At 36.6% G+C, this 22782-nt stretch overlaps 1 protein-coding gene across 6 annotated transcripts in view; it reads left to right on the plus strand.

The window, feature by feature from the left end:
* The window catches only part of FAT1 (FAT atypical cadherin 1), a 115200-nt gene that overhangs the window by 26259 nt on the left and 66159 nt on the right, over nt 1-22782 (plus strand). For all 6 annotated transcript variants that reach the window (XM_087736451.1, XM_087736453.1, XM_087736452.1 and 3 more), the window contains exon 3: nt 11516-11830. In XM_087736451.1, the coding sequence (XP_087592577.1) occupies nt 11516-11830 (315 nt within the window). The remainder of the gene's footprint in view (nt 1-11515; nt 11831-22782) is intronic.

Below are 22782 nucleotides of genomic sequence, written 5' to 3' on the forward strand. Positions count from 1 at the left end.
AGGATGAAAATGTCTTTTGATGCTACTGGATCCCAGATGCTTTAATCTCATGACTTCATTGATTTGCTCTCCTAGCACTCGCATGCCCACAGGTACCACAGCTCTTCTTTGTACACATAAATCTGCTCAGGAGCAGCATTTCTGTTGACAGTAATTAAGTGCCATTGTGTGTATAGGTGCCTGGTGCAGTAACATGAACAGCAGTAACAGCCTGATTTCCAGTATTCCTCAACCTGGTACTTGCTTTTTGATAGGTATCAGTATCTTTTCGTGCTCAGACCTGGTCTAGGAACTGTCATTGTTAACCAGCAGTTTCTGCAACTGAAAATAGTCTGGAGACCAAGAGCTAGAAGCAAAATGGCAGCAGTTTAAAACACAAATAAGTATAAATAACATGCACATGCTAAATGACAATTTTTTGAATGTGGGTTAGTCATGAGCCAGTGTTGCTGTGGAGCACAGCTGTAGCTGCTTCTTACTAAAGAGTAGGACTTCTCCGTTGAACTTCCTGGGCCTTCAAAGTTACTTTTGTGGAAATAATGCAAGGTAGGCTGCAATTGTTCAAATTGCAACCAAAAAGGGAATCTGAGAGAAATGCTGTGTACACAGGAAAAAGATTCTTGAGATACATGGAACAATTTTCCGTATTTAAGATGGTCATTAAACTTTGAGATTTACAGACAAAAAGTGAGTATACCTAGACAGTTCTGCAACAAGTAGTTTAGTCGTTTGCAGAGGTCTAAACAGCTAGATCCTTCTGGATCAACAAACCAGTTTCTGTACAATTAAATATGCTGCTCTTGTGCATAATTGGCTTCCCATGCATCTCATTATTTTCCCTGTAGCCTCTTCTTCTGCCTAAGGGGGACCTAGGTTAATCTGTCAACTCCAGTTAGTTTTGAAATTCCTGGGGCCATTTGCAGAGGAATTTCCCCTTCAGAGGCTCTCCATTTCCCGGTTAAATTATTAGAGTGGTAATATAACCACTCACGTTGTCAACAATTCCTTAGTACTAGGAAGACTGACAGTGAAGTTAGAGGGATTTTGCAGGGTGAAGCCAGAGTTCTAAAGAGCATATATGTGTTCATTTGTGTGTGTATATAAGAAATTCTTATAAACTTTAACAAAGAACATAAAAAGTCATCCTTTGCATTTCTTATGCACGTGCAAGTACACGTACACCCTAAAAACTTGATTAAATACATTTCCTTCCTTGTCTTTGTTCATAAGTAAGCAAACAGTAGGCCTGTAGAACCCTTCACTTGTTTCTGAATTACCTACATTTCAGTAGAAATTCTCTGTTGGTTGTGAAACTGTAGTAAGAGAGCAGGATTTAAAGGTAACTGAATAGTGTAACAGTATTATACCAAAGGATTTTTGCTTAAACATAGCTACTTATTCTCATTTTATGATACTGTGTAATTGTATGTCTTGGGACATAGAAACCACTTCTTTACCTGAAGACAAAAATCCGTCCTGAATAAGGGGATGGATGACTGGAGCAATGATTTGCATCAGATCCTGCAAACCTTGCTCATGTAACACAGTAAGAGGAGCTGCTTTTGTGGGTACTGAGAGCCAACATGCTTGGCCCAGAATCTGCTGGCTGTTTGTTCTGTTTTCACTAATATTTTATAAACCTATTGTAATGCTGATGTAGTAGTAGGGTCATGTTTTTTCAGCATGCTTTCTCTCAAATCATGAATGACTGCTCATGTTAACAGCAAAGCTTGCTTTACTTGTTCTCTCTTCAAAGAAACGTAGATCGTATGTGATTGTATTACAATAATTTTTGCTAGTGGCATAGGAATTAACATTTCATTTCCCTAATGTGTACTCATCAGGGGGTTTTTATGTCTCTCCATATCAAGCTTTAGCAACATGGTACTGTTCCTCTGTATAGCAATTATATTGCCTGTCTGAAAGCCTGACATACAAGCAGCCTAGCTGACAAAAATAAGCTGGAGCTATTAAAATAACCGTAAATGAGGCTGACAATAGGAGCTGTCTGCCATTGTCCCAAAAGATTTTCTGAACTGGAAGTAATCAGTTCAGTCCTAAGGCAACCCCATCAGGGATCTTCTAATTGCAAAAATTCCCTCTCACCACCCCCTGACGTCCTGAAAGCAAGTTCACAGTCTTTGTGGACCTTAGCAGATTTACTGCTTTTAGCCCAGGCTACCTAGTATCGATCATAATTTGTGAGCGTAATCTTTTATGCAGACAATTTCAAGAACTTGTTTTCAGACCTTTTTTTATTTTATAAATGGCCTAAACACTGTGTTTTCCATTCATTTGACTTGTTTTTGTACAAATGTGCAGAAAGCAATGTGGCAGGAACTGGAAGTCAAAATGTTGCTGGGTCTAATTATTGTAAATGTGTCCGATTGTTTCACCACCTACTCTGTTGTTCCTCTAGTGTCATATGCAGAAATTGTTTAATTTCGAATACAGTAGGTTATTTAATGGAATTTGGGAGTTTTTGAAAACGTGTACTCATATGAGATTTACTGAAGGTATTGGTACAAAACTGGATTTGGCTATATATTTCATTACATCTAGACAGCTCAGTGAAGTTAAATTTGAGATATAAAACAGGTCATCATTTTATTATGGTTGAGGTTTTGCTTTGTTCAGTTTGGTTTTGTTCGGTTAGAACAGAGTTGAGATTTTGATGATGATGGTTCCTATACTCTCTTAAGGGTTCTGTGTGCTCTAAAGACCACGTGTGCGCTGCAGTGATATTCTTCCCCTTCCACCTCCCAGAACTTGAAATAACTAGCGTCTGGAAAGAGAGCAAGCAGTGGTGGACTTGATGTGTTGGAAGGTCTTGCAGCTGCACAGTGAAATGGCATTTACCAGTTAGAGATCTTGTGCAAATTCACTACAGTTTTATCAGCTTGCTGATACTGTTAGTGATAAGTTACTTGTAACTTTCTAAGCCCTGGTTTGTTAGAAAATGGCCTTGAGACAGTAACAAGAGTTGCTTTCCATTTAACAATCCTGTCTAACCACGATTTCTGAGCTGGTGGTACACAAGACACAACTTGAAATGTATACAGCTTTCTATTTCAAAGAGCTATAACTAAAATTTCATTCAATTTTCTGGGACTCTGCCTTTATAAATGCTGACAAAGGACTTGTTACTTGTTATTCCAATATGTTACTTTCAGCTTATTTTCGGTATTTTTTTCCTAGCTTCTCATGAGAGAAATTTTTCTGAGCATTCTCTGAAGCAGAAATTGTAAAGTTTAAGTTTTTTCATTGCCTTTCTTCAGTATTTATAAAGAAGAAATGTTATGTATATAAAAAAAAGTGGATTAAGACCACTGTATGGAAACTTACACATTTGTTTGTTTAGATATTCAGTAAAATCTAAATATGTGACAAGCTGTAACTATTAGAAGGAACATTTATATTGACGACAGATGTTAGATGATATCTAAGGTCTTTTGGGGTACATGTGAAAATCTTAACACTATAGCCTGCAAACATAATTTGTTGCAGAATTTTTCAAGGGTGGTTGTGTTTTTGTGGAGTGTGGTTTTGTTTGTTTGCTTGTTTGTTTTAAACTTTAAAGTACAGTTAGCCAGGATGCATATAAAAGGGAAACCCACCAAATTGTTTAAAAAATAAATCAGAATGTGTTAATTTAAGATTCAGCTTTACTCAGGCAAAATAGAAGAATCCTTGAATGGTCGAAAAGAAACAATGAAGATATTTCAAACTAGATTAAATTATTAGTTATGCACATTCATATCCTTCAGACATGTTTGCAAACAAGTAATCTGAATTCTTCATGAGTTATGCAAAATGCAATATTGATGGTTTGTTGCTAGGTTACAGTCTTCCTAGCTGTGCCTAATTAATGCTCCTGGAGAAGAGGAGAGAGAAGAGCAGTGAACACCTCTTGTTCATGTGTGATTCAAAGGCAAGCAATAGTTGCTAAAACTTTCTGCTCTCCTTCAGGGCTGCAACCAAGGATTATTTATATTCTGAAACAGTACAGTTTAGTCTGCTTGAATCTTCAGATGCAAGAATTTTGATATGTGAGTAGCTTGCGTTGTCAGTGATAAGCTTTAAATTGCTATAGAGTTGAAGAGCAAATCATACTTCTCTGGGTGGCTGTTGCACTTTGTTCCATAGATACATAAACATGCAATGCTTCCTGTTCAAAGTGTATATGTGATACAAGTAAGGAAGCCTAGCACTGTTCCAGCAGTAATATTTTTTTATTTATCAAAAATATTACCTCTTATAAAAGAGAGATTGTATATGCTTTTTAAAAGTTCACACTGCCTGCCGCAGGTCTTCAGTATTTCAGGAGTTAGACTGCAGTGCCTCTCTTGGCATTCTGCCCTGTTTATAGAGTGGACGAGCTGACATTTCACTTCTGTAAAAGGAATCTCATTCCATTCCTTCTTTAGAAGGAGATTGTTTCAAGGACTTCAGAGGATGGAGATTTTGGTCTTTTCAGCTGCCATTTTAAGTGCTGAATAGTTCCTTGTCTCTGTGGCAGGACATTCTTGAAATCTTCAGTGCTTAAGGATAGTTGGTTTCTGCAGAATGAAGACCGGTGTGATATTATGCTGCCTCTGTTTGTTTTGGTTTTACCAAGTGGTTATTACTTGACTGATAATATTAAATTTTGTTGACATTAGCGTTAGGTGCTATTCTAGAAGAACTGTAGGCTTAAGACTCGGTTGTCCCGTACACACTGGTGCTTGGTAGAGGCTGGAGTTACAGTAGCACAGCAGCCTCAGGGAGAGAAATAATTTTTTCTTGGGAGTTCAATAGGTTACATGTTTTAAAACCTTCACTTTGTGGAACTCTTTATGGTACGTAGGGTTGTGGCTGTACTTGGCTGCTGCTTCAAGGCATTTCACAATGTCAGACTACAGTGGTGGCCAGAAGTTATCAGAAAGAAGTTAAGAAGTTAATAGAAATACAGATAAATTGGCTAGAGGATTTTTTTTTTTTAATTGCTCTAAAAGTGGAAAGAATCTGAGCTATGATAGTGGTCACAATTAGTAAGAGTCATGATTTATACTAAGTACTACAGATGAGTGTAGTACTTGTAAATAGTGCTCTCCAGTCTGCTGTAGTCTGTTTTCTCTTGTGTGGGTGGGTGCCATAACTATTAATAAATTTGGGTTTTTTTCAAGTCACCTTGCTCTCTCTTACGATGTCTGACAGGGAGCTTAAAGTGGAGGAAAAAAAAAAACAAAACACAAAACCCCCATGCATAATACACAGGATTGCACTTTCCAACTGTCCCGATTTGACTGTACTTCTAGAAGTCACTCAAGGGGAAAAAGAGGATGAAAGAGTATGGATGTGTTCCTCTTTGAGGCCTCTGGGGACTGCTGAGAAGCAGACAAGCACTGCGTCTTTTCCTATGCCAGATGCTCTTTTCCTGTTTTGTGGGGTGGGGGTTTTTTGGTGGTTTTGGTTTTTTTTTTTTTTCTTTTTATCCTGTCAGCTCTGCTATAGCCTCTGTATTTATACAGCTCAGGAAAATGCTTATCATGTCATGGCAGGTAATAATCTAAGAAAGAGAGGTGTATTGCAGGAAAGGCAAAAATAGAACATATAAGAAGAGACAAATAGGAACAAAAAGTCTGCCAAGGAAGTCGTCTGCGTTCATCTGTGTTCGATCTGGATGGTGTTGAAGACCTGCACTGTTATTAACTTGCACCAAAAGGCAAAGTATGGGTTAGATGCTATTTTAAATAAGATTACCTGAGCAGAAATCAAAAGTTAATTGAAGTGGAAAATACCAGCTTTGTAAAATGTTTTTGTTTTTCTCTGGCCTATTCTGATTGTGCAAGTGTGGAGATTTTGGTAACAACCTGAAAACTCTCTGTTCTGAATTGCTTAGCATTAGAAGCCAAAGTATGATAGCATTCTATTTAGTAAGATTTTACTTAAAACAAAACAACCAAACCACTAATCAACAAGGCTGATATGATTCATTCTTTGTTTTAATGATGACTAAGCAAAGTTCCACAAAATGTAAAGCAGAAATTTGACCAGAAAACCTGTAATCTTCTGGGAGTTGGGGTAGTTCCAAGTAGTAAACTGCAGTATGTGATGAGCATTTCCCTCGATTTTAATTCAAAAGATGGTGCAGACCTTAGTGATAGTTTACACTGCAGTGACTTACAATTTGTTTAGTATTCAAGACAAAGTTGCAGACTGTGTTGGTGTGTTGGCAGACTAGTGCCATTGAGGGACAGCATGCCTCTGTGTCTATAACAGGCTTAATCCACTCACTTTTAAAACTTTGATTTGGATTGGTTGTTCATTGAAGGTCATATTTGATCAAAACCTTTGTTCATCCGATTCTTAAAATATTGCCTTTTCCCCCAGAGATGGCTTTTAAATCAGCTGAAGAAGCTTTTTGATTTGCCCAGCTTATTAGAATTCAGATTAATTAAGTTTGTAATCAGATTTTAAGCATCATGTTCCAGGCCAGGGATTTCTCTTAGTTTGTTTCAAACGTCACTCCGAGGGCAAATTCTGCTAAACTGCATTTTCACGCTTTGCTGAGAAATGATTGCAGGTTTTGATTTCCATTACAGAATCATTAATATTGTTAATGAGAGTTCTCATGGATAAGCACTCTTAAGGAGGATCATCCCTGGGAATTGGGGGTATTATAGTTTGAGCATTTGTTAATTAGATAGAATTGGCATATGTAAGACTGTCAGATCTGAGGTGGATTTATATGTTTATTTTTAAGAGTGACTTTGGTTGTAGCGACTTGGGTTGTGGGATTTAAATTGGAAGTAATGTTTGTTCTTGTCAAGAGTGGGGTTAACGTTATGTTTTTTCCTCAGTTGCTGTATTTCATAAACCAGCCTGTTCCTCCATATTGAATTCTGTCCAAATCCTATTCTGTAGTATTCACTGAGGACTTTTGCCTTCTTTTAATGAAATTGATAGAAAAGTCCTATTACATCAGGTGGGAACAATATCTAGTCTAAAATTTCAGACATATGAATATTGTAAAATCAGCTCTGATGTCCTTTTGCAGATGACTGAGAAACATTTCATCAGAGCTCTTTTGTACTCCCCTCTGGTGGTTAGTGTCTGAATATGAATTTCTTTTTATCCTGACCACCTGAGGGGCTTCAAAACTGTATATCCAGCCAAGTGAAAAATGTTTTTGAAATCCTCACTTCACTGTATTTTATGAACAATAATATTTACAAGTCTTTGGGATTACCATACATGCTAAAGATTCTTTAGTAGTGCTCTGTGGAAGATTTCTCTACTTGTCTTGCCACATAAAAACCAAATGGCTTGTAAAAGTTAAAATTACCTCAGCATAGAGAATGGATGGGAAATTCGCTGAGTAAAGATTTTTCTGTGAATGAGAGAAGAGTTAGAGTAGAGATGGAGCTTTTACAGCATTGAAGATACAATAGAAGTACTTAAGCTGTTCTCTCTAAATGTGCTTTGCACCACTTGAAGAAAAAAGTGAAAATACTTTCTAGGAGCCAAAATACGCTGTTGAAACTGATGATACTGATCAACATCTTACTAATGCTTAATGGATCTAGTAGATTGTGAGATCAAAACAAATTAACTCTTACTTAGATTGTTTTATTACTTCTCTTCGATATATGAGTTCCCATCACTTTTCTCTCTGCTGTCTTGAGAACCACTAGAGTTAGAATCCAGTGAATTTATGAATTCTGTGAGTGCTGCCTTTCAGACAGCATACAGTATTATGCTGCCCTACTATGCAGAATAGGCCACTATAGTTAACATTTGCAAAAGCAGAAAGTTGGCACACCAACCAATGATACTTTAAGGACTCGTTCTAGACCTGTGATTTGGTAGGAGAACTATTGTTGCCTTTGTTCTAAAAAAAAAAAAAAAAAGTCGTCTTTGTTAAATTATTCTTCTTTGGGCTTGTGTTTTTTAGAAGGTACACTACTGAACTTTACGTGCATTTATATTTGGTATTGTTGCATAGAAATTAAAGTTGAAGCTATTAGTGTTCTCGTATGCAAAATCAGGAAAAATTTAGTGTTAAACTTGCAGGAGCAGCTTCAACTAGAGTAATGAGGAAAGGTTGGTGTTTTGTAATTACTGACATAAGGTCAGATTGTACAGTAACGTTAAAAGGGGAAAAAAAACAAGTATTCTGTGTAGTTGTGAAGTGTTGATTGTGTTTTGTGACATGTGTTGATGGAGAACCAGAAGAAATTCAGGTTTTGGTAGTCAGAGCTTCCCCCCACCCCGAGCATGTGTACTGGATCAGTATCTTCCATTTTATTGCTGGGCGGAAACAGCGGGAAGAAACCTGAGTCATATTAACAGGCCAGTCATCCCTTCCCTCGCTGTGCCTGCAGCTTTGAGTGATGAAGGAGAACTAGGCGTGGTGGCCTCTCCTCCATCCCCCTCAGCGTGCAAGGGATGAAGGGAAATTTTTGCTCCCTATCTTCCTGTCCCCTTTTGCATGGCTTTTATACTGGAGGAATGTTACTTTGAGTCTTCATTTTTAATATTGTCACAGTAATCCGTTTATGTGTGATGCCCATCTCTAAGTTTTCCAACTTGCATACATACCTGTCTATTCCATCTGTTTTGAACTGTAAGGGGAGTACATGAAAGCTTTTTTAAGTACCCTTTATGCCTCTAGGAAATGCTCATTCAGGAATTAATCTGTTGATTACTGTTAAACAGTTATGTAGGCATTTTTGCATATCTGACTCATCATAAAATAATTTCCCTGGATGCTTTCTATAATCTTTTTACATATTTCTCTTTGAAATACTGTTGTTTTTTTGGTGTGGTACTTTTTTCCCCTTTTTCCCTTGTGAAGTATGTGACTTAAGAGAATGGACACTTCAGAACTGATAGTCCACAACAGCAAAATAGGTTCAGTCTTCTTTTTCCTTGAGGTAGGCTTTGATAACTAAGGTGGTAGAATTTGTAGATGCCAGGTGAGCAGATTGCAGGAGGAGAGCTTCATTATAAGAGTTGCTTTTTATGTTTCTTTAAAATCAGGCAAGGCTATCTTAAAATTAATCTGCCACTTCTGGTGTAGCTACTGTTAAGAAAACAGGACAGGTGTAAAATGATAACAGTTGCTCAATTCAGCACATAACCCTGCCCACTGTGTTCTGCACGGATCACAAGCAACAGAGCAGCATTGCTGGAAGCCTTGCTAAAAGGGAATTAATACAGTCTAGTCTTGTGTTTAGTAGGACATAAAGGTTTTACAAAATTTTCCAAGGCATACATGGAGTCCACCCAGACTTAAGATGAAGTGTGTGCATGCCATATCCAGCATTTAGGTTTAGAAATGAGGCCACAGTAATTAACAATTTTATTTACTCCCAAGCAAATCTCCTGGCTGAAGTACAGAGGTGCAAAAGGTGTAACATAAGTGAGTTACAAAAATAGAATCCAAGTAACTGGGTGCTCAAGGCTGCATGTCCATTTCTAAAAGCAGATTTATGTACATTATCTCCATAGTCTCTGTTAACCACAGCACAAATCCAGTGACTACATAGGATTATTATTTTTTTAGTAATAAACCTGTCATCAAACAAAGTATAAATACTGAGGTGAAGAGACTGGAAATGTAAATTGCCAATATCCTTAAAATTAACACCTTGGCGTACTTTTTGATGGTGTTCCTCTGGAGAGGAAAAAAAAAAAAGGAAATTATAAAGCCACCAATTTGCTTTCAAGAAAACTTTTATAGACTGTATGTAATGCATGTATATTTTCACATTGCAGTGCCCTTCCTTTTTATCCCAGTTCCGAAGCCTTTGACACTGTATAAAACCAATTTCCATACTGACATCTGGTGGTAGTTCTGACATGCTGTGTCGCTTGAAATGCTATATATGGGTATTTTGCAGGTCTAAGCATTAGATGCTATCCCCTCCAGTCCTTCTGAAATGATCTTATTGATATCTTAAAATTTCAAATTATCATCATCAGACCTTTATGCAGCTTCCCACAAGGCAAAGAAAGTAATGAATAAATGAGTAATTCCTCAATATTTATCTCATTTTGCTTAGCTGGTATAATGCATTAAAAAAAAGTGTCTGGGGTGTGTGAAGGAAATGATAGAGTTAATTCCTTTCCTGTAGAACTCCTGTAAAGCACAATGGCATAGTTTTATCAAGGTCCTGTTTTACTGATGGGGGGTGTGCATGTGTGTGTATGTGTATATATATATGTGTGTGTGTGTGTATATACATACTCACACGTTTTGTGCAGTAAATGAGCTCAGGACAAGGGCCACGTCACGCATAGTCACATTATGTGGCTGTATCCAGAGTCCAAAACTGGCTGTCATGGTGATGGCTTGACTGAGCTCCAATCCCGATGAGGCCTGGTGTGTCTCAGTATAACATGCAATAAGAGCCATGACAAAGCCCTTCAATATTTCCACAGAAATGGTTGCAAGGGCTTGCTCTGTCCCTTACCCTGACATGTATCAGGTTTGGTTTAAGTTCTATTTCGAAAATATCTCAAATTGGACAAGCTGTAAGAGTGACTGGATCAGGAACAGGAAAGTGCAAAGTTTAATTGTGCCATGGCTTTGTGAATCTGATATTCATCCCCCATCAATTAGGTTACACCACATCATGTACCCATTTGACATACGCATATTATGACTGTACCTGTAGAGTAAGCTGCTTATGAAAATAGATCTGTATTTCTTTCACAGTAGATAAAAACTTGAGTCTGTCATTCTTTATTTACTTCTGGCTCCGACAAACTCCTGTAGACTTAGCAGACAGATTTTTATCAAGTTTGTAAATTGTGTAGCTGTTCTTTACACACATAAAATGAATTACCGTTTAAAATTGAGCTAAGTGCTGCTTTCTATTGCCAGAGTAATGGCAGCCATAGGTTCGTTGTAATGCTACAAAGGTTAGCTTCAGGTATAACTTTTGTTTTCTTTTCTGTGAAATTTCTGTGTGAACGCAAATAAGCACATTAAGAAAATTCAGTTAAATAATTCATTTGGGCACATAGATAAGAGTGTTTCACGTCTAAGTAGCTGCTCGTTAATATGAAGAATGGTAAACAGTTCAAGAGTTTAGCATTTAAATCAGATAGTTTAATATGATATAAAATTCACTATAATCAGTGATGAGTAAAGAGGGTCATTCAAGTCCCAAAAGACTGAATTACTCATTATATGTAATCTTTTAGGCAAAATAGCTTTTATGAATAGTGCTAATTGATCTGATAAATCTCAAAGGATGTTGGAAAGGAAGTTAAGTAATATATTGTTTTAATATCTGTAATGCATAATTGCTGAAAACTGTTGTAGTAATTTTATTTTTTGTGGCTTCAGGTAAGCCTCAATATCTTTGCGTATATTAACACAGCTTGTAGAATAAATGTCAGTATTTTGAACTTGTATTCATTTTTATTTATCAATTTATTTAAGCTTGTTGCTTACTCTATTTTTACACACTTCCGCATATTTGTTGAGCATTTTCTATTTATCTTTCTTCCTGTTAAACAGGTATTATTGAGACTGCAGATCGCCTGGATCGTGAGACTACTTCACATTACTGGTTAACTGTTTATGCAACCGACCAAGGCATTGTGCCTTTATCATCTTTCATTGAAATCTACATAGAAGTTGGGGATGTTAATGATAATGCTCCTCAGACCACAGAACCAGTTTATTACCCAGAGGTCATGGAAAACTCACCTAAAGATGTATCCGTCATTCAGATTGAGGCATTTGATCCAGATTCTAGCTCAAGTGAAAAATTGACCTATAAGATTACAAGTGGCAATCCACAGGGATTCTTTTCAATAAACCCCAAAACTGGTAAGTACAATACGGTGTTTTATTTTACGTATGAATGAATCAAGGTATTTGCATAAATACATAAACCAGGCAAAATCAAGATCTTTGGTTTAACATTGTAACCATGTTTTCACAATAGTTAGAGTTAACCTGGTATCTTGGGCTTTGTCAATATTAGTAAGTTAAACAAACAAGTAGAAGAGTATTTGAGGGTGAAGCAGTTGGTTCAAAGTACTTGACATCCACATCATGCACATTTTGGGAAGGTTTACTTCAGAGTAGCTCCACTGTAGACTGGTCAATACTCATTTGGGGTTTTTTTGCTTTTCTAGTGCAGTAAATGTACTCTTGGAATACATATTTTAGCTTAGTTTTGTCCCAGCTGTTTTTTGCAGTCTCAGTCTCCCAGTTTTCACTCATAGGTTTTTTTGTCAGGCTTTTTTTCCAGATAGTGTTAGTCTAAGCAATGCAAGCCATTTATTAACTGTAAACTCATTTGTCCCACAGTCAGAGGGGACTGTCTTTGTAAGTAACTGTTGCTGTTTTAAGAGACACAAAATCTGGAAGATAATTTGCAGGTGTGGTTGTTAAGAGTCTGAGTGCAGTGGTTGCTTGGAAAGCTTCAGAAAAAACATGCTGAGGTTTTAACAGGAAAGTACAAATACAAGAAACAGGTGACCTTTTAGTAACTGAATTACAAATATTGAAATGTGTGTAGGGCAGAGAGACAGGAAACAAATAAAATAATCCATTTTAACTGAAGCTACGCAGCAATTTTGAAAACAATGTAAAGGTTGCCTACCATCCCTTGCTTCTGAATGAACACAGAGAAAATAGTACATATACTGGATGTTTTTTCCACAGATCTTTCCTAATGGTAAAGAAGGGTTTGGTTTTAATTAAATAATATTTTGCTGGGTTGGGCGCAGCTTAGCTTTTCGTATGTTGCATTAGGTACTATTTCACAGTAGGAATTACAGGAGATGCTTCTGATTCACTCAGCCAGCAATTTCTTCTCTGAATCCAGAGGTTTTTAGACTAGAGGGGCTGTAGAGGTATAGAGAGTGACTTTAATCTGTAACAAACCTAGTAAGTAGAAGGGAGCAATAGAAGCCTTATTCATATAGCTCTTGCTCTTTCCTGGAGGGAATTTCAGGGGATTTAAAGGAGCAAAAATTGGGTGAAAAATACGTTTTGAAGGCTGGGTTGACATGGCCTTCATTCTGTTTCATAGTTGTTTCAGCTCAGGGTATGAAAGACTTGCATGCTCTATCAGCTGTAATTCCTGTGTCAGCAAAGCTCTGAGTGCAAACACAGGTATGTTATTTGGGTTATTTCTGACAATAACTTCTTTGTCAGCATGTGCTGCATCTGCTTGTGAAGACATTGCCAAGAGGGACATATGAAATACCTATACCAACAAAAGATCTTTAGCATAGGTAAAGCCTATATCTAAATGCTATATTTACAGAAGCGTTGGTTTTAGAACAAAGGCAGCCTAAGAAGTAAAACAAGAAAAATTCAACCCCAAAGCCTTCTAAAGTGAATGCAGGAACTGTGTGTGTGTGTGCTTTATTTCTATTTGTCTTTCTCTGCTTACACATGATGCAAAAGGAAAAATTTTCCGCTGATCTATCTACTCCCTCGCCCTTTCTGTTTTTGAAAAATACTGTTTGCTTGCTACGTTGCTATTTCTTGTCATCTCAATCAGTGATATTGATAAAACTTGGAATAAAATTGCCTGTGAGTCAGGTGGAAAGAACTGAGTAACTGCAGTGCTCATATTGCAAGTGAACATAAACTCTACCTACATTCATTTACTCTTTACTGTATAATTGGCCAACTATTTTTTGGTTGCTGTTTCCTTATTTTTTTCTGTAGCTCATTTTCTCTTCCTCTTTCTTCTCGTTCTTTCCTACTCCTCTCTGCCTTCGGCATCGTTATGCAGCGTTTTCCAAACTTTGTTTTTAAAAAAGACACTTGCATGCCTCCATTACCTAAGTTTTGACATGAAGAAACATCTTTATTCCTGTTCAATGGATAGAAAAATTAGGGCAGCAGGAGATTGTAACTTGTCTTCAGACAGAGCTTGTAGTACATCAGTAGCTTACTGCCTATCTCATTTATGTTAGAAAGTGAGCTTGAGGGAGCTCAACACACTAGATGGTGAAGTGATAAGGAACACTTAATAGAAAGCTAATAAAGATTTTCTGTCAAGAGCGTTTCTTACCTGCCTTTATTATAGTATGCATACTGTAGAAGCAAGCGGTGTGGTCCTGGGTCCTTCTCAGCTCTGTGTTAAAGGAAAAAAAAAAATCAAATGGAAATAATTATTTAATTATATTTCAGAATACAAGCACTGAGAAGAAAAGAATCTCCCTCTGATTTACATTCAGCAGGAGAATTTTTTTTTAATGTAGTTAAAATCACAGGGATAGGTAAATTCATTGATATCTGTTACTGTTAAAATTGTAATTCTAGATAGACGTAATAAACATAGAGAGGAGGGGAAGAGAAGATGTGGGCAGAGAAGAAGCGAAATCTCTTTGGCTGGTTTCTGTTGTGTTCCCAGAGTGCACTCATACAAGTTCAATGAATATTAGATAGCTAGCTCATGTATATTGTCTTCCTATTATATAGGACACTGGATTTCCTGCAATCTAACAGGCTGTCTTGTTTTTCCTGAATGTGTTTGGTTTGAAACTGTCGATCTGCAGTAGGCACTAATGTAGTGATGAGTTGTGACTGAGGTTGTCAGATCGTAACTTCCCAAATCTCTCTTCTATCTGTTAGAAATCAAATACATTTAACCTGAATGGATCTTATTTGGGGTGAAAGCGCTTTCACTAGGATTGGGCTCTTAAGGAGTTGAAAAATCACTTTAAAAGACACTAGTTATTGTTGTCGTTATAACACAGGGTATTTTATCTCCCTCAATTAATTAAAATAGATCTCAGCTGGAGAGTACATTTGACTAGAATTAGTGAGATCAAATCTTGTCGTGTTTGCTTATGCAGGTATGTTACCCTTGTTGGACCTTGTGAGGCTATCGCACTGTAAGGTATTTGTCAAAGGAAGAGAAACCTTCACAGGGCCCCAGGTTTCCCTTCCAGCCAAAAGGGAGATAGGGCTGGAATATGAATCAGGTCTTTAACTGTATCCCATTATAACATTGAAAATGACAGAGTAAGAGAGTTAAGCGTGTGTGACTTTGTTACTTCAGGCCACTGTGCAACCCCAAAGGCAAATTGAGGATTGTAATGGAATTCAGTCTGAGTCAAGGAAAGGCTAGTGTTGGGATTCTTAAAATATGTGATGAGTGCTAAAAATATGTTTCAGCTGATACTACGTTATTGTCTCCTCTCAAGGTCAAGGAGACAATCTTTTTCTGTCTTTATCAATTCAACACTATGGTATTGTGGTCCATGGCTAGAACTCCTACACATAACAGTAATACAGATTATAAATAGCAATAACCTATATGTAACCTATGTCAAGTAAAATACTGCTTTCTGTTCTCTGTAAGTAGCTAATTCATTTCTAGAATTTTATAGGCTTCACACTAAGATGTTTGTGTCTTTGTGCAGTAATGCTAAATTTTTAGATGGTGAAACTGACTGCCATGGACCTATGTAGGACATAGTTCATCTTTCACAGAAAGAAGAGATTTCTTTTCACGACAAGAACTATTGATTGACTGATCTGTTTCTCAGAAATGCTGCTAGCTGAAGTAGTATCTGTATGCTTCTTACAGTGATCAGTTTCTGAGTATCCCCTTCAGTAAATCTTCATTGGCACTTAAAAACATCTTTCTTATTTTAAGTAATGATAAAATAACTTAGTTAAAGAAACATTGCTAAATTTTTGTTTGCATGCAGAAATGGTTTTTCACTTTTTGGAGCAGGATATGTAAAAGTACATCACAGGACATTTTGTAATCTTTTCAGATATACCTGGCCTTTCATTAAAGGAAATGAAATATCATTTTCTTTAGTTTCGGAGTTTCCATGTAACGAAAAAAAGCTGCTGTACCAGTGAGCTGGCCAGGTGGAATACAATAGTTATCATAATATTATTTGCGGCAAAAAATTAGAGCAAAGACTAACTCCACAACTTTGATGCTCAACCTGAACACAACTGTAGACAAATCTGTAAGTTATGATAACTAATTTATAACTGCTTAATTTCTTGCAAAATAGTTGTAATTAAATACAGAAGTAATTGACAAAAACGGTAGAGTTCCAAGGCATTTTAATATGTTTAGATGGAAGGAACTGGAGTTGGCAGAACTGGATAGCTATTCAGAACAAACGTTCTGGGACACTATGGTTAATCTCACCACTTAACCCTAGAGCTATTGCACTGAGGATCAGAAAAGATTTGCACTTTTAGCAACGCTCATGTAAAGCAAAGGATTATATAAGTAAACAAGTTCTGGGTTTTGTGCTTTGGAGCTCACAATGTACAATGTTTTTTCTGGTATGTGTAATACAAAGTAGTTTAGTAATTTTTCACTGTTTATTGTGGGTGTGGTTTATTTGCTTGTGAGTTGTTTGGGGTTTTTTTTCTGTTTACATTTTGTAATTACCTTGTAACAAGATCAAAGACTTTGAAACTTAATTTACAAAATATTCTTAGTTGCTAGTTTTCCTATTTCATTGGATGCATTTGGATACCTTTTGTCTGAGAAAGCAACAAACAGACAAAAATGTATGCTTTGAGGAACGAGTAATGAGCTGTTTCACCTAAAAGTCAGTGATTCAACTCCAATCTAGTTGCAGGACTGAAAAGTTTTACATCTCGCTGATGTAAACTTCACGGTTGTATTTACAAAATACAATTGAATATTGTATTGTTTGAATTAAATTACTGACTATTTTTATTTTTACACAATTATATTGAGTGGACAATTTTTTTTTTTATCTTTGATTCTTTCATATTATAAGATCTTAATTTGCTTTATTGCTTTTGAGGAGGAATGTTGGAAGCATGACAGTTGATAGCAGGATTGCAGTAGTTCTTAGAGAAAGTGGAACAGGTACTTAGTATGTGTTGTGGTTTAACCCCAGCCGGCAGCTGAGCACCACACAGCCAGTCGCTTGCTCTCCTCCGGTGGGATGGGGGAGAGAATTGGAAGAGTAAAAGTGAGAAAACTTGTGGGTTGAGATAAAGACAGTTTAATAGGTAAAGCAAAAGCCGTGCACACAAGCAAAGCAAAACAAGGAATTCATTCACTACTTCCCATCGGCAGGCAGGTGTTCAACCATCTCCAGGAAAACAGGGCTCCATCACACGTAACGGTTACTTGGCAAGACAAACGCCATCACCCTGAATGTGTGTGTCCCCCCCTTCTTCTTTCCCCAGCTTTATGTGCTGAGCATGACATCATATGGTATGGCATAGCCCTTTGGCAAGTTTGGGTCAGCTGTCCTGGCTGTGTCTCCTCCCAACTTCTTGTGCACCTGGCAGAGCAGGGGAAGCTGAAAAAGCCCTTGACTGGTGTAAGCACTACTTGGCAACAGCTAAAACCTCAGTGTTTTATCAACATTATTCTCATGCTAAATCCAAAACACGGCACTATACCAGCTACTAAGAAGAAAATTAACTCTATCCCAGCCGAAACCAGGACAGTATGGCATCTACTAATAATAGCCTGTAATACCATTGTATATAAGTGTACATTTATGAGCTGTTTATGAATTATGATTATATAATTTCTAATCTGTATTGGATTAACCATTTAGAAATGGATCTGTTAGTGCAAATTCCAGAGAGATTTATTGTATTAATTTTACAAAAAGCTTTCAATCAAAACATGTAATTTCTGTCTGAGATGGGAGAGTGGGATATGCATTAAATACAAGCTTTTTGTTGCACCTGGTAAGAATTGTAAGGGTAGTATGCAAACTAGCTCCCCAATTTAAAATGTATACTTAAGAGTTCCCCAGGGTGACATTGTAGTGGGCTAGAACAAAATTCTTTTTCTGTCATTGCTTCCTGTGTTTTGTCGTTTTCTTCTATTTTTATTATTTAAATCGCGGGATTGCGAACTTAATGTGAAATTAGAAGAAAGGTATTCCGCTTTAACTGACCAACAATAAGGGCTCAACAAGTTATATGTAAAACATGGAGATTTAAGAGCTAAGGAGAACATCCTTCGTTGCTGCAGGGCTAGAGCTATTAGACTGAACTCTCTAAACAAAAGATGCTCACTGAATTCCCCTAGGCTCTGTATCCGTTTCCATACAGATGGAATAGTTTTGCCATGCCACAATTTTAAAACATGGCTGTTACTCAATGATACAGGCTTTGTATAATTAATATCTCAAATTTTGCTGAGTTAAGGTGCCTGAAAAAAGCTTATACTACTTCCTTGTCAGTGGCAGTATACACATTAGAATGGCAAAAACTGCATTTGCATAGTGAAAGGAGTTCCAGTTCTCCTTGGTATTACTGAGCAAGAAACTGGAATCCTAACCAGGTATCCGTATAGAGTGAGGGAAGACCCTTGTACCCTTTTTGGATTACCTTGCCCGTGTATTCAGGCCAGAAATAATTTCTGATCTTTTTGCCAGATTGGTATGTGTATTTGCACTCACCCAGGACTTCTGTTACATTTATTGTACGACTAGATTTGGCTTGGGGAAAGAGTCGGGGTTGGGTAGCAAATAGCACTTTCTCCAGAAGCCATGCCTTACTTCAGAAATTTAAAACAATAATAGCAAATGAGGCAGGGGGTTACTTGACGTTGCTCCATATGGAGTCAGATTTGCAGAAATGATGAGTGCAAAAGTATAGCTTTCTGTGCCTTTAATGCAACTTGATACAAAAATGATGCGTATATCCAAAAACTAGACTTGGGTTCATAACCTGGACAGGAGAATAACAAAATTAATTTTGAATGTTAATTTCCCTGTACTTCAGTTTTGCAGGTATAAGATAGGAATAATTGCATGACCTAATTGCTTGGAGGTGTTGTGAAGATATATTCATTCATATTTATGAAGTACTTAGATATTTTCATGAGAATACCATGGACATTCCTTTGAGGAAATTAATAATCCTGTGGTGTAGGAGTTAGGCCATTTAGATAAGGCCTTTCTTACATGGGGAATTCCAGCAGAAGCATTGAGTAATTACCCATTTCAGAACATACTGTATCCTTTGCTCCCAATGAGGCCTGAGCATGTGCATCTTAATGCACACATGCAAGACAGTCAAGCTAAGATGATATGGCAGTCTTGGGTCTGGAATTTCCTCATTTGAGTGACTAAATCTGAAGATAAGTCTCTAGGATTTAATTATATTTGACATATATTTTTGACATATTATTGACATAACTTTTGCTCTTTTTTTATTATATATTTGACATAACTTTTGCTCTTTTTTTACTATCTCAAGTTTTTGAAAGTACTTATGCTAAATTGATCCTGTGGCAATTTAGGATCGTGGCAGTTTTTGTTTCATAAATTATACCACATCTCAAAACATACAGTACAAAGTTAACATCAACCTTCAAATTAAGTGCTGATTTAAAGATATTTTTATATATGCAATCCTAAAATGGAATGCTATTTTAATAGTTTGTTCTGTCAAACAGAGTGATTAAAATTTTGGTAACACTGAGTCTGTGGGTCTCACTGTCTGTTTGTTAGTCTCTAGTAATCTTTAGAGCTTTGTGAAGTTATAAAATGCTAATAGCTCATGAGTAAATCACCATTTTATACTGTTTGTAACCTTTAAAGCAGTATCTGTGTGTGTGTGTGAGTGAGTGTGTTATTTGGAGACTCTGTGAGGTGAAATAGGAAATGGCTATGGCTGCAAACAACTTCCATGGGTTTCCGATAACACTGGAGAATTACTTACTGAGGAAATGAAGGGCCAGTGACCGCATAGTGGTAGTGACTTCATTTTAACAAAAGAAATCTTTGTTGTTTAAGTACTTGTGGGTTGTAATCCCAATTGACCTAATATTTTAGAACTTGAATAAAACCAGTATTACTACATTGCACACTAATGTGATTTAAAGTTAAATAAAGACCCAAACACTGAAATTGTTCTTGTTACTTTTGTAACTGGCAAACAATGCCAGGCTCAATTACTGTTCATTCATGTCACACAGTTCGAAGCGTATATAGCAGCCTCCATGTACCCAACTGCTTACCTGTCACATGCAGAGAAAATAAAGTATTTGATTACACTGTCCCTAGAACAGATTATTTTTTTTCTCTACCTTTTACTGAAAATGTGACCAGAATTAACCCAAATGTTTGTAAAACTTATGCAACCAGAGAGGGTTACATGAGAAGACTAAAGTTTGTATAGACATACATTTGGAAGGAGAGTTTAATTCTGCAAAAGAACTACTTTTATTTTCCTTTTTAAATATTCTTTAAAGCACCTGGAGTGCTATTAGACTAGTGGTTTTCAACGTGGTCTTTTTTGGAACGGGGAAAAAACAAGTTCATATCTGTGAAATTTCAAATAACATCTTCCCATCTACTCACTCTACAATATTTAGGGATTTAGCACTTGACAAGAGAGAAAATTTGCTATACTATAGGCAACTATTTTAAACATTATTTGCAAGCATTTATGTAGAGATCGCTTCTTTTAAATTTTAGGTGGTGGTGTTGGGGCGCTTTTTTTTATTTATTCTCTTACATCTCTTTGGAAAAAGAGAAATGGTAAGAGCTGGGAAAATAAACGGGAAGCACAGCAGTCCTTCCTTTCTCCTTTTTCTGTCCCTGGAACTACATAAAAACTTCAAGTCATACTCTGCATGATCTATGTTATAAAGCAGGAGTTCAAAAGAAAGTGAGGTTTTCTTTCAATTTTCCCATATTCTGATGCAGAAATGGTGATGTAGACAGACTCCCTCTATATCGTATGTTCTTTTGAACTGGAATATACGATGTGCAAAATTATAGTTTTAGCCTGGGAAGAGATGGTGATCAGATACTGTTATGAGCCACTTGCATAGTACTACCTTCATACAGTATAATGGCATTCAAAGATCTCAGTCTTTCCTTGATAGGCTGTCTCAGTAGTGTAACTTAATGGGGTTTGTGTATATAACAGCACTATGACATTAGTATCGATTAATTTCCTATTAAGACAAGTTTACTCAGAGTTAGTGCCCTGATAGACATCTAGCTTGGCTTGATTTTTGAGTGATGGAAATAGAAGATCAATCCCAGCAAAAATATAGTTCTACATGAAGTAATGTAATTTTTCTATCTGAAAAATTCACAGTGGAGTCACAGTCAAAGGCTAACTAGGAGTCAGCTATAAAATTCTTCTTCAGCTTTTGCGAAAGCTGAGACAAGACCTTTGGCAGCAGTTTATGTGATCATCTCTGTCATGAGTGCTGCATGGAGGTCTTTACATATGGTTCAGTTACAAAAGTAGTTCCCTTTACATCAGTAGATAAAAGGCTGCAGTGCATTCCAGGCTTGTTCTAGTAGTATTCTGTCTTGTAAATGTAGGAAATAGCATGCAATTAAAACAAAAGGAAAAAAAAAGAAAGGAAAAAAAAAAAAAAGGCGGCAGCAGCATTGTATTAATCTCCAAATTCTCACTTAGAAACTAATATTTTAGGGTTTAGATGTATGGAGAGTTAGGGGACCTCAAAAGAAAGCCCATAATGGTGTTGGAAATATCCTAATATTCTTAGTGTCATTTGAACAACTTTCTCTGTACTTTTGTAACTACGTATGTCATCCATAAACCATTCTTAACATCAAAGGAGAGAAGTTAGTAAGGACAATTGTATCTAACAGAGTTGTTATACTGTTGCCTCAACTTTACTTTCATATGAAAGATTTAAATGAGTAGCTGAAGAAAATTCCAAGCAGGTTATTTGTAGGCATAAGGCTGCCCAGAACCCTGAAATATCTCAAGGTGCTAATCTGTACCTCGTTTATCCGTATACGGAGAGGAATTGTTTTTATTCATAGTGTTAGATCATACAATGTTTTTTCTGGCACACTACTCTTAGTTCCTGCCTCAGTTCCTTCAAGATAAAAACTTTTACATCCAGTGTCAGTGCTGTGATAAATGTTGGGAAAAACCTCTGCCAAATCACATTTTTAATTAATCTTTTCCAAGTCTTTCAAACATTTTCTATATTTCAGCAATAGAAATACAATTGTTTGTTGGTTTTTAAGGAGGTGCATTCTTGAACTTGTCTACATTTTCAAATTTAGAAGACTGTATTTTCAAATTGGATGGCTAGTTCTGAAGTTGAAAAAGCAAGACTAACCGTCTCTTGCAACTGATGAGCTATCTTAAGGAAATCCTCATGGTTTGAATTAATAAAAAACAAATAGTGGAATAAATAAACCATATAGACACACACACACAAAAATCCAGTGCTGAACATTTGGAAGGTAAATTTCCCCCTTCTATAAGCCATATCTTCAAAATTTGGAGGGAATGGATTTTGTCCATAACAGTCAGTTAGCCAGTTTCGTATCCATTCTCTACAAATTAGTTAGTTAAATATTATTTTTCACATTTTTATATAGTTTAATAAAACATTGTGACTTTCTCAGATGAGTTTGTCTTTCATTAATTAATAATTTTATCTAGATTAAAATCAACATTTTTAATATTAAGCTGTACTTTGGCTGCTTACTCCCCTGTTTTGTTTTGGGTTTTTTTGGGTGGCATAAATTACTACTATGGTGTTGTAATAGAATTATGAGCGACATCTAAGTATGAAAGACTTCTGTTTTGTGCTGGTGGTATTTTATGACCTGTACACATTTAGGTGCGGTGGGTGGTCTCATTTATCTTTGTGTAGATGGAGTCTTAGATGTGCTAAGATAACTGATATCAAAACCCTCCCTTTACAATTTTGTTTCCAAGGTTATTATAATAAGAGACACCCACACTTAAAACAATACTTCTGTTCAGTTTTCTAGCATCCCGTAGGGTCATTTGGAAACTGTTTTCCCAAAAGGTATTTC

Source organism: Nipponia nippon, unplaced genomic scaffold, assembly GCF_047370975.1.
Source record: "Nipponia nippon isolate SJK-2023a ecotype South Korea unplaced genomic scaffold, ASM4737097v1 scaffold_6, whole genome shotgun sequence".
Lineage (NCBI taxonomy): Eukaryota > Metazoa > Chordata > Aves > Pelecaniformes > Threskiornithidae > Nipponia > Nipponia nippon.